Source organism: Pieris rapae, chromosome 1 (assembly GCF_905147795.1).
Source record: "Pieris rapae chromosome 1, ilPieRapa1.1, whole genome shotgun sequence".
Taxonomy (NCBI): Eukaryota; Metazoa; Arthropoda; class Insecta; order Lepidoptera; family Pieridae; genus Pieris; species Pieris rapae.
The window spans coordinates 1,598,667-1,611,810 of record NC_059509.1 but is presented as its reverse complement, the minus strand read 5'-3'; the positions used below and the strand labels follow the sequence as shown (position 1 = coordinate 1,611,810).

The 13,144-nt window shown below is 32.0% G+C and overlaps 1 protein-coding gene across 1 annotated transcript; it reads left to right on the top strand.

Annotated features, from left to right (window-relative positions):
• Window positions 1–448: 448 nt before the first annotated feature.
• LOC110999921 lies at window positions 449–12,303 on the top strand. Its single transcript, XM_022269212.2, has 14 exons — window positions 449–708; window positions 1,090–1,257; window positions 1,707–2,042; window positions 2,680–2,833; window positions 2,931–3,088; window positions 3,630–3,753; window positions 4,395–4,516; window positions 4,836–4,950; window positions 5,489–5,671; window positions 8,110–8,359; window positions 8,820–9,038; window positions 10,294–10,433; window positions 10,906–11,124; window positions 11,904–12,303. The coding sequence occupies exons 1-14, from the start codon at window positions 449–451 to the stop codon at window positions 12,264–12,266; spliced, it is 2,811 nt and encodes a 936-aa protein (XP_022124904.2). The 3' UTR covers window positions 12,267–12,303.
• The last annotated feature ends 841 nt before the right edge of the window (window positions 12,304–13,144 follow it).

The window sequence follows — 13,144 nt, the reverse complement described above, 5'->3', positions numbered from 1 at the left end:
GATGCACTAATAGTAATCACTTTTGGCCACAATGCACATACTGTGCCGGCCGTATATGAAAAAAATAGTCACTTTTTTTTAAGGTAACCATAAATAATTCCTAAATGAAATATATATTTTTATCATAGCTCATTACTTGGCTTTTCCATACCACTTTATGTATTTTATTCGTTTGTCACTAATTCTCCTAGTTCGATTTCGATTTTATTAAAGTTACGGAAAAATTAATTAGATCAAGTGTACCTATTTATATATTAATACTATATATTTATAACCACAGTATATACAAACATAATTTAGTGACCTAATCATAAGTCTATAATTGTTTACTTTATCTACACCGTGAAGAAAGGAAATTAATAGAAAGGGCGGCATATATTATAAGCGGGAAATTAGACAAGCGTTAAAATATTTCAATTACGTTTCTCTCGTATATGACAAAATTACTATGTATAGTTTAGTAAACTCAAACTATAACCGCACTTACAATCCAAACGGCAAGCAAAATGCTTTGTCTGACTTAAAAAGACTGCTTACTTCAAGAGACATAAACGCTCAAAGTAAAGCTTGTGGTTATTTGATAGAAGTTCTAAGTCGATATGACAAAAATTCAGAGGATAGAATTCATTTAGTGCAATATTTGCTCGATAATGACATAACTGTTTTCTTGTCTGAAGTAACTTGTAACTTGGATTTTAATTTATTAAGGTAGGTGAAAGTACATTGATATCTACACTAATATTATAAAGAGGAAAACTTTGTTTGTTTGTAATGATTTGAATTCATAAACTATACTGGACCGATTTTAAAAATTCTTTCACCATTCGAAAGCTACATTATCCACGAGTAATATAGGCTATATTTAATTTTGAACAAAAATAGGGATCCGTAAGATATTAGGGTTTTTCGGACACAAGGTGTAAAAAATAAACCAAAAAATAAAAAAGGGGGTAGCATAGCAAAATGTTCCATGTTGGCATGTACTAAAAAGGTAGGCTAGGCATTAAGGAGAAACAAAGTTCGCGGAAGCAGCTAGTCTGTAATAAAATAATAATAAGCAATAAAACATCTATAAATGTTTCTACTTAGGTCAGTTTTGAAATGCTTACGACTCGTCTCGTCTTTGCCAAGTTTCTACAGCGAGGACCATGCACCTCACGCTATGTCTGCTGTCTTGCGTGCTATGAACCACTTTCTTGCAACCAACCTAAACGCAGTGGAATCTTGCTTACATTTCCTTTGTGATTTATTAAATGGGTGAATGTTTCGTTTAAATTAATTACACTAATCACTTTATCTAAATATTTACTCCCCATTAAATATTTGTTGACTGAAAATGACCTGTGAACGAATAGTAATTTATCTTGGAATTAGTTAATGTTTGAGTCTTCAAGAACCCGGGTCTCAAAAACTACTATTGATCGAATTATAAAACTTGTACTGTTCAAAAGTTGAAATATATCTTTATATTTAATCTACCATTTACATTATCTCGATATCATATAGTTTAGTTTGTAACCTAAATACGAAATTTAGTAATTGATTTTTGTCTATATAGACATTAGACCTGTATGAGTAATAATACACGTAGAGTTCAAACTAATATTATGTGGACATATTTTGAGATTTACATAAATTATTTACAAGAATATCTTATTAATAATTTTACTTAATCACTATAATAACAATAAAATATTTCCGTTTAGGATTAGAGCAAACAAAACACCTTCACCCCTTGCCCACCAAAGCGCTTACAGCACTGATCAATTACTCGCTTCGTTCAGCACTTTAGCTACTCGTATTAACGCTATAGCTGATACCAAAAGTATTTTATCGAGCGCTTTAGTGCTTCAAGAGCTGATATCCTATCAGCCTGACGATCTTACTATACCGAGTAGTATAGCCAAGTATTTAGTAAATGTCGTAAATAAGTGGTTGGAGTTATTATTGGCTGGGTTAAATCATATTGCGTTAGCTGGTAAGGCGGACGAACTTGGAATGCACTTCGTCGTTACATGCCAAATAGGGATGGATTGTTTAGGGTATGTAACATGTATAAAAAATCTGGATTCATTTAAAAAAAACGCGCTATTGATTTTTACAAAGATATGATGTATTTTTAATTCTAAGTTTACAAAACGTGTATTTTATTAAACTCCTATTATGATTTACATTTTAACCGCCTTTAATAAATCAAGAGCAATGTTCTCTAGATCATACATCATCATCATTGTTTAAGAAAAGTACTTATTTATAAGTATTCCAGGGACACCTTAAACTGCCTAACGTACTCTTTAAGGTTTGTTCTAGGAAAAATAGCATCCAATCTAGTATTTTATAAAATTGACTTTGATGTAGCTAAATTCTTCAGACACGAAATATTGATGGAGATCGTTTAGATGTTTCCAATACATACAGTCTTCGTTGTCATTCTAAGTTGATTAAGAGTAAACTAGATATACATTTGCTACTAAAATAGAAACACTTCATACGAATTCTTCATATCAACGTAACGTTAAGCGTACGAGGAAAATATTTCAAGAATTATTGAATAAGTGAATTTTGAAAAAGGTAGAAGAAAGACTGACTGACTGGATGCGACTGATGTATCTGAGTACATGTTGCCATTTGTCACATAAACACATTATTATTATTAAGTTATGAACATATTACTTTTAGACTTGCAAAGATTTTTGACCAAGCGAAGCCTCCAACGGCATATGTTACCAAAATCCTTGCGGATAATAAAGAGATCGATAATTTAAAGGATTGCTCAAAATTTATGAAACTTCACATACATCGAACGCTCAATGACTTGGTGATATTTGTTAAGGTAATATTAAATAATTACAACATTATTAACTCAGCTGCAGGATTAATACCTGCAGCTTAAATGCAATTAACTATATTTTATTCTATGATACTTTTAGGATAACATACAAGATATAGCAACTGAGGTATACAGTACTTTCATCAAATTGGTTTTAAAATTTTACCACCAAGTAGACTCCGAAATGTTGTTCGATTTTAGTGAACTTTTATTATCTAAGGGGTACTTGGCCATTCTACCTCAAGTACAAATTGTAAGGTAGATATTTTTTAATTTATATATCTAAAGGTAAACATACGAAAAAACAACTATATGTGCATTTAGATTTGACCAGCACGTGATATGAACAGTCATTTAATGAAATTAATATGTTACGTTGTATCTTTTTAATTTATAAAGTCTTATTTAAAGCCGAGTGATGGAAACATTAATTTCCACCACCAGGACGTGGAACATGAAAATTGCTTAACAGTTTTGAAACAACGTACCTACATATAGTTATTCCAATCTTCTGACTGAATTCAATTTCAGTTGTAATTCCTAACAGCATCGTAATTAAATAGGAAAAGTCGTTGCAATCCATAGAAGCCTACTACAGTTTATCACCTCAGAACATAGATCGGTTTATTCACAACAAGCCACGTTTATTAAACGCTTGCAATCCAGTCTCCTTATCTACTGTAATTACTGTGTATCAGAAGCCCGTGAATTCGCAGCATAAGCGATTTAAAATTCTTAAATAGTTTATGCTGGGAAGTCCCAGGTCATATTACGAAGGCTTACAAAATCCATTTCTCAGAAACGATATCACAGTGCGAAAAGTAAGTACATTGGTACTTGGTGAATTACTTAAAGTCCTCGCTGAGAAATATTTATACGTGCAAGAAACAAGCTGTAAGGAAATATGTTCCAAGGAAATTCATGTAAGTGCATATTTTATTTTAAAACTGTTAAATGACGGATTGATGACATTGAGGGTGTTTTATCTGTGATGTATAATGACAGTGACAACTGACAGTAATGCCATCGCTGCGACAAAAATAAACGTCCACTTTGTAACAAGGAGTTTTAACTAAATAGCCTTTTCAATTAAATTAAAACTAAATAGATTAAATTACTCATTGTGGATGCATATTTATATTAGTATGTATTGATAGACGAAAACAAGAACTTGTTCGTAAAATAATATTTCAATATGAGAAGTGTTGTATGAATTTCTTATTTATTCAAATACCTTTTAAAATGTTTTAGCCGATTGGTAAAAATGTATTTCTCTTGTGTTTGCGTTTTTGCAAATATACGTCCAATGTATTTATAATTGGAAAGTACTTCGTATAGAAAGTGAATAAAGTAAAAAGAGGAAGCACAGTATTTAATTTGGGAGAGGAAGCCAATTAATATGAAACTTTATGACGTATCTGGGTCACATTGATCTTAACCGTGTGAATATCCGTTAATCACAAACTTACCATTTCATTGTTAGAAATTAATAATAATCTAGTGGCATTACTAAATTGGGTTCTAGGTCCTAGATTGTATGATTGTATGTTAACTTTAATTTTAGATGGGTCTGATTGAACTTCAAAATGGATTAGAGAAACCGCAAAATATCGGACTACAGTTGCAAAAGAATCACCCATATACATTATTGATTTATATTTACTTTTACTGCCAGTCCACGGAGAAGTAATATTTTATAACAATATTTAAACTTTTTTTAATATAAAATCCCACCTAAGTCTTCAATTGACCTTTTAACAGACTAAAACCTTTTTTTTTATTTAATGAAATGAGAATGACACCTATTTTCTTAAATTCCGTTTAATAATTTAAGGACTTTTTTTTTAATTTTGCCCGGGCGAAAAGACGAAGCCTGTACAATTGCTGTCTAGACCAATCACATTCAAGTGGAATTGTTAGTTTTTTTTTAATCGTTTTATTAAACTCGGAGATAAATCGCCAAATCATTGATAAGAAAAATTTATAGAAATTAATTGTCTTCCAGCCCTGAATCAGCGACGGCATCTTTACTTCCAAATCTAGTGCAATATATTTTGCGTTTACCGGAAATGTTCAAGCCTCCATCGTACATAATAAAGGCTCTATGGCTAGTTTTTGCTGTATGTATCTCGAAATTTGATTTTTTTACATCCATTTTATTTTATGGATAACAATAAATTAGCCCTTTATGGAAAAAAAATACACACAAACACAACATTGAGTCGCAGCTCTATTTATAAAAACACACATATGAAACTAAATTCAAAATATAACGAACAATCGCGTGTGTTAGTAAACTCCTAAACGGCTGGACCGAGTTTGAGGATGTTTTTGATTATTTGTAGATAACGTCTGTCGCCCGCTTGTATTTCATAATACTTCTTGTGTTATAAAATACAAGCAATACTACTAATAAGACACACACCAATACATACTTTATATTGCATAAGAAAAATTAATTTTAATACACACAACATTGTCAATTATGTTTTTGTTTCATTGCAACAACGCTATATACAGATAACTATGCAATATGCATACATATTACACTTTACATTACTTGCAACAGTACCATCGATATTCTAATGACCTTAACAACACATATATTATGTTTAGCATATAGATACACGCGCTTTTGCAAAATTAAATCATTCACAGATGTCTACTTTATCAAACGGTTCATTAGAGTCGTTGGACCAAAGAGTTTACTTGGAGAAGGCATCAGATCGTCTAGTGTCAATGTTGCAGCCAGATCCAGCTGCTTTTTATACCCATAACCCAGCTATTTTGTTCTGGGCTTTCACGTCGTTAAGGAGTCCGCAAAATATTAGATATGTTGTGGTACGTATTCTATTTAGTGTTTTGTGTTTCATTACATTTGGTAATTTAATACTTTTATGACCATTTATAATTACTGTTTCGTCAGGAGTCGAACCCATTTTAACGGACACTTTTCAAAAGTGATAACCGTCGCCCATGGACACCTGCAACGCCTAGCGGGTGTGTTGCCGGTCTTTCAGGGACTAGTACGCTCTTTTGTTGAAGGCTCCTAAGTTGTATCGGTTTAGAAATACCTCTACTGGCAGCTGGTTCCTCAAAGAGGTGGGAAAAATGCCGTACAAAGCCCTGTGATGTGGAATGCTAGGAGGTGGAAATTTTCATTCTACTTCGACTTCCAATGATGAAATTGAATTTTTATGTTTTAAATGTGTATTTGTTTTTCGATGAGACAAGCCCTCGACTACTCGTTTCTTCTATTTCCAAATTTTTACACACAAATCTAGTAAAAAAGATACAGATTTCTCAACAGTACGAAGATAAACGTAACACAGTACTAAGAATATTAAAAATTCCTCAAATTTGCAAAACGAAAAAAATTCAAAGATCGTAGTACAAATTGAAATCCTTACGATCACAAATAAGCTTAGAATCTCTAAACCGGTTTTCCTTAACACTAGAAAGTAAAACAATTACCTAGCGGTTATTAACTTGAACATAGGTTATTATTACATAAATGTAATGTAATATAATAATTGATCGATGTATTTTCAAACCGAATAGACATCGAGAATAAAGGCCGACAACGGACTTGCTAACCTCTCAGTGTAGCGGGTGGCCTTCTGCAGGGGTTAACACTAAATGCGACTGTTTGATTTTGTTTTGCCTTTTAAAAATCTAACTAAAAGAATAGTCTAATTGCACTTTTTATCAAATTGTGTTTACGCTGTGATGAGAAGTTATAGAAGAATATAATAAGATATAAAAATACTATAGTTAAAACGATGTGTAATTAGTCTAATTTTGTCATAATTAATGCAAAATGTTAGTCGCAAAATAAATAATAATCTAGTATCGCTACATACCTAAATGGATCACGGCCATAGATTAAGGATTATTTTTATTTTATAAACGAAACAAGTATATGATCAGCCTCCCGTATCACCTCGTCGTCCGTCATTTTACAACGGAACGGAACGAATGTTTTTGCCGCGCATCACCAATAGTGCAACCACTATAGTACATTTCATTACAAGTGCGGAAAGCCTGTCATTGCAACGAGTTCCGACGAATGTCTACCCGAGCCGAGGCGCAGCCGAAGGTGAGGGTTGACAGTCGGGACAAGTTGCAATGACGGTACCGCACGTGTACTGAACGACTATTTTTAATACAGTTGCGAAAAAATTAAGCAATTTAATTAAACTATTTGCTTTTTTTCTATTCTCTCTACGGAATAAATTCGTTGCACGTAGATATGTAGCGACTTATATGTTTCCGGTAAATTGTTCTCCGAAGCATTTTGTGCAATTATACTGCGTTCGGGTGGTATTCATTCAAATAAAATATCGTCGAAATTACTCATTTTGTGCAACAAATAACTCAACTCGAAAGAACATTTTTGGAAAATGGCGCCAACCGCAAAGAATATGAGCAAAGCTTGATTTTTCTTTTCTTCACCCATTCTGGGTAGGCAAAGGGAACTTGGCCCATACAGCCAATTCTTCAGTAAACTATTTTTATTGAAAGAAAACCAAATCTAACTCATTGAGTCCAATCATTAAATCTGATATTGAAACAAATAGTAGCTTCTTTTAAAAATATTTGAATGAATCATAAAAACTTCTGTGATTTTTTTTAGTAAAAACTTCATAGTTAGTTTTTTCTTTTTAATATTTTTTTATTGATATGAAATAAAATAAACCTAACCTAACTTATTGAATCCAATTATTAGTAAACTTTTTAAAAATACGTATTTGTATATATTATAAAATTCTTTTTAATATTTTTTTAATTGATAAGAAATGAAAAGAAACCTAACCGACCTTATTGAATCCAATTTTTATAATATTTAGAAATCATATATCATAAAAACTTCTATGAATCTTTTTAATAAAACCTTCGTGGTTGGTTTTTTCTTTTTAATACACATTGTTTTGACAGTTGGCAAAGAAAACGCACGAGTGCGGGAATGGCAAAGAAAAAGCACGAGTGTGTAATAGCCCACTTTCCGAACGCTATACCTCCCTGCAATATGCCACTTTTTGAGCAACTGTATTAAAAAAGTATTTCCGAACCAATTTGACTTAGGCTCCTTCGAGAAAAGATCGCATTAACTCTTAAAAGACCGGTAACTCGTGAATGATCTGAGAGTGATCTATTATTTTCAAGAAAACAAATAATCACTATCCAAAAATACGTCAAATCATAGTTTTGACCTTAATTTAAGTTTCATCAAAAGATATTCATTTCTTACCAGCGACCTCTAATTAAGAATATTTTAGTTTTGCCAATGGCTTAAAACTGAAACAACATTGCCTGAAGAGATAGCCAATGAACCGATAGTATGGGAGATACTCTTAGATGTAATTTTACAATCGAAGGATGTGAATATCGTAGCGAATTGTATGAAAGCCCTCTCCAATTGTATGGAGGAAGGCGATAGTGAGTTAAAAGAGGAATTTGGTGGAACTATATGGGCTATGTTACCTAAAGTATTGTCTAAAACTTTAATTGACTGTGAAAATGATATTGGTACGTATTTGTAGCTAAGTCAGAAAAATTATGTATATCTTTATATATATAATTCTACTGTACCTGTGACTGAAATCCTTTTAAACGGCTGGACTGATTTGAATGAATTTTTTGATAATTAAGTATCTAGGTTATTTATCTATACAGTAAATAAACAGCAAGGAAACATTTAATATTCTGGGCATGTGATCGTAATTAAATACCTAAACGGCTAGACAGATTTTGATTGAATTATTTGTGTGTTCAAGTGGAGTCTAGAATCATTTACATCATTTCCATTATTAGATGTTTTTCTATGTAAGTTTGTAACATCAGGTGAGCCTCGATCCGTTGCCTCCTACTAGTCTTCTTTCTTCTTTCTTCTGTGTTTTTCTGTAATGCTTCATTTTCAAATGTCAGTTGTAGGATGTTTCAAATTACTCTGTGTATTGAAAGTAGTAACATATAAGACATATTTCAGACACAAAAATATGTCACATACTGGACGTAGCAATAAGTCTACCTCCAGCCGAGTTAGACCAAAGTATATGTTACAAAACAGCTGTACTAATTACATCGTTATATTCTAAAACAATAACTGAAAATATAGAATATGAAACCAAATGTCAATACAACTATGTTTGCTTAAACTTAAGCCTCCTGCTTTTGAAGTTTTCCTGTGACAAGAGTGAATCGAAAGGTTTGTGTATTGTCTTTTATTTATTTATTTCGTAATCCTACAGCTAACATAAATTATATATAATTACAAACAAATACACTGAAAATATAGCCAAAGATGGAATGCATCATACATTTTACAACAAAAAGATTTACAAAAGGGAACAAACAAACAAAAAGTATACAATACATTTAACTAATTGTGATTCAATTTATTTAACTAAGCCTAATTTGGTTGTGTTGTGTGATGGTGTAAAAGTGTGGGTATGTACGTGATGGTGTGTATTGTATGTGGGGTGTGCTCATGATGCAGGTGATTTTGCGCTATGGATATTCTTAATACACTTTTTAACCACATTCCGCGATAGCCTAAACAAGTCAAGGCTTAAATAGTGGTTATTGTATGTCCGGGCTGCGCGATACAAACCTGAGTTTGCATAGTTAGTGTTGATGTGAGGAACATGAAGCAAAGAACACGATTACCAGTCTTGTAGGCAGGACCAAAGAAGGGCAAGTTTTCTAGAAGGGAGCTGCAATTAATTTTATTTGAGATAATGTCATGTAGTAGCAATAAATCGATTTTGTAGTAGTTTTTATCATTACTAGCTGGATGCAGTTTCCTCCACATTAATTAGCCATAGCATGCCTACGTTGATATATTTCTAGTCTGGTCTTATGATACATAAAAAGTTTGTATAGTGTTTTCCATTTCAGTTATCGTCTGTCTCTAACTAGATAAGAGATTCCGCACTTTCCTACTTTCTATTAATTTTTAATAGCACTACTCTAGAAAAATAATTTTTCTTTGGCCTAAAGTTTATTGAAGTTATACTTCTTTCGTACGTTTTTACGACGCCGCGCACACCGTCACAAAAAACCGACACTTGACGTGAGAACTAACAATTGTATTCACGATATTTATTTATTTCTACAAACGTTTAATAAGGTGAAATAAAAAAAATTAAAAGATCCTTGATACGCCGAAGAAGTATTACTTCTTAACTAAAAACCCCGAAATTCTAATTCAAAGTCAAATTTTGTCTCGTGCAATCAGTGTACAATACAATACAATACAATAAGTCTTTATTCATTTAAGTTGGTACATTTTTCTTTTCATAGTGTAAGATTTGGGAACCCTTTTAAGTAAATATACCTGTGTTAGGGTTCCCAGCTCTTCCATAACAAAGTTAATTACATAAAATAATTTATCCAGTTCATTTCCTTTTTATTTTTTACTTGTTAAACCGTTATGTATTGTTCCTGCAATACATTTACAGTGATCCTCACATTTACAAATAAGCCAGTGTTTTTGGCAAATGTAATAACAAGTACAAGTAGTACGGACGAAGAAGTCGCCTGCGCAGCTTTACGTCTACTTTCATACTTGGTCCATTACTACCACAAGAATAACTATCAAGTGAGTTTTAGAATAAAAAATCACTGACTTTGTTGAATCTGTATTCTTTTTCAAGGCGATCAGCTTTCTGTGTCACATGTCGTCTCTATTTTTTGGTGGACGTACCAATTTCCTGGTTATATTCATTATTAATGTATAAGCATAGGACACTTACGGAAAAAAATAAAAGGGTTCGATCGCACGATTCGATTTCAGGGTGTATGTCGTGTTAAAATAACAATATTTTATTTTAAATTATATTTATTAATAATAGGTCTAAATAAAAAAGTTTGTAATAGCACACTGCATTCATTCTTTATTTAAAGTTTTCATAATTATTGAAAAACAAAAACTTTATTGAGGAAGATATTAAATTTCTTGGAAAATTTTCTAAAAATCACAATACGTCTATGAGAAACGAATTAGTTATCTAATGACACTATTGCTGGATCTTTTCTAGATAAACATACGTTCATAAAAATGTTTCTTTCAGCCAAAATCCTTTCTTCAAATAAAAACAGATTTTATAATAAAATCCCTTCGTTTGGACAACTCTAATGAGCATACAGTTACCCTGCACCAATTCATACATACAGTACTAGCTTCCGGTTTTAACACCCCAATTATTCTTACTAACACTTCTGCAGAGAATCAACAATACGATGCGTTTAGGGCATTGATGTTTAGAGTCCAGATTACTTTATGCAATACGGTAAGTATATATTACTGACATATTTTACGCCTAGAAACTAGCGACTCATGTCAAATGTATACATATAAAGAAATTCATATAGGCTATCCAAAAGCTTAAAATATTATGAACAGTTGTATTTATTTAGTACTTTTGTTGTAATGTGATAATGATAAAAGTGCCCATTCCTTTGTGAAATGGCGGATTGCATACAAAGTAATCTGGATATGAAAGGATGGAACTGCGTTTCTTCCGATCTTAGAGAAGGATCGACTAGTCGAACCACTACTCCAATGTCTGATGTAGATGTTGCAGATATCCGATTGGAAACAGTTTGTAAACGGTATTTAGGGTATGACATTATCACACTGATTGATATTATCACATTGACATGAGATCTAATGACGATCTTCTGATGTTTTTCAGTTATCGGCAAAATATGTTGTCCCCTCTCACTTATGCTCTCGGTATTGCAAACTTCTATATTCTAGAGTAAAACAGCTAGATCGCTGCTCATGAACCAATAATAGACTTCTGCACCTTCAGCTCACAATATTAAACGAACAAAATTTCAGAAAATGTATTTCCCTGTCAATCCTACTACTGACTGTCGCAGCCAAGATGGTTTGTGTATATCAAAAATCATACCATTAACATAATTTCACGTCCAATTCTTATAGTGAGTGTTATATTGGAAAAATAATCTTGGACATAACAATTGTAGACGAAAGGGCGACACAAACGCAACAAAATTTGCAAAACCGTCACTGATTGCATTTCTTATCATATCTATATTCTAGGACTCGAAGAATCGCACATCAACTGGTTGGACAACACTTAGTACTATATTCCGCCACGCTATAGTGTACAAAAATGACCCCGACTTAGTTGCAATACTAACATCCCAACCATGGATATTTACGCTTATAAGATTTCAAGTTGCCCAAGAAATTACAGTAGAGTTTATTAATTTTCTTAAAAACTGGTTGAACCTATTTAAAATTGCAATTAAGAAGGGTAAAGAAGAGAGGAAGTGTCGTATATCGAATTATGGTCTAGTTCCTCGTACTATGGCGTTGTTGAAGAAGACCTTAGGAGAAGATTACTCCGACACATCGAAGATAGTGGACGATATTTTGGAAGAATGTTTTAATAGAAAGTAATTGTTGGTTTCTATAATAATTATCCGCCTTTTAAATAAACTCCATTTTTAATATTTCTTATACGTAGATATAATTTCATTTAATTTAATTTAATGTTTTATAAGAATTTCATTAATAAATTATTTCCGTACTGTTTTATTATTTCATATTGTATCTAGAATATATTACTACATTTGTAGAATATACATACTATATTTTATATCAAGAGGCTAATTAAAAAAAAATGCGTCAAACTATTTATGGCGGAAGAAGATATCAGATAGCCGCTTCTTTCATGTCTTTATACTTCTGTGTATTGTGAAGCTAAAAGGCTCATGCAAAACTCAAACGCCGCTAAGAATATAAAAAACTGTCTGTGGCGTCTGCAATTATGTTTGACAGAAGGTATTCATAATCATATCATTGATAATTTAAAATTTACTCTAGATTATTTCACATATTTTCATCAATTAAGTTCACCTTTACCAAAAATGTTTTATCAGAGAAATCATAAATTGTCAGTCTTAATTTTGGCAAGTTATTTAAGGTTATGTACAAGAAATGAGATATGATCCTTACTGCTTACAAGTATTATCCTCCATCCTTATGTATAAAGTCTGTGAAACTAAAGCCGTGATACAATAGAGTTATCTATTATTACTTCGGAATCCGGAATTAAGTAACGAATGTCCGGTATTGATTAGATAATATCGGTAATGTGAGGAAAATTACTTTTAATATTTCCTTGTGTTATGAATATTCTTGCATAATCACGTTGTGTTTCAGCTGTAATTCAGCTACATGCATATATGCTGTAATTTAATTATTTAATGTTGTCTTAGTTTGTTAATAGGATAATCAAAAAATAAAACATTAGGAATATAACACCGACTAAAGTA

Coding starts and splice junctions, on each gene's coding strand:
- LOC110999921 (XM_022269212.2), top strand. CDS start 449: ATGTATAGTTTAGTAAACTCAAACTATAACCGCACTTACAATCCAAAC. Junction 3,089..3,629: donor CCTCAAGTACAAATTGTAAG/GTAGATATTTTT, acceptor TCCATTTCTCAG/AAACGATATCACAGTGCGAA. Junction 4,517..4,835: donor TACTGCCAGTCCACGGAGAA/GTAATATTTTAT, acceptor ATTGTCTTCCAG/CCCTGAATCAGCGACGGCAT.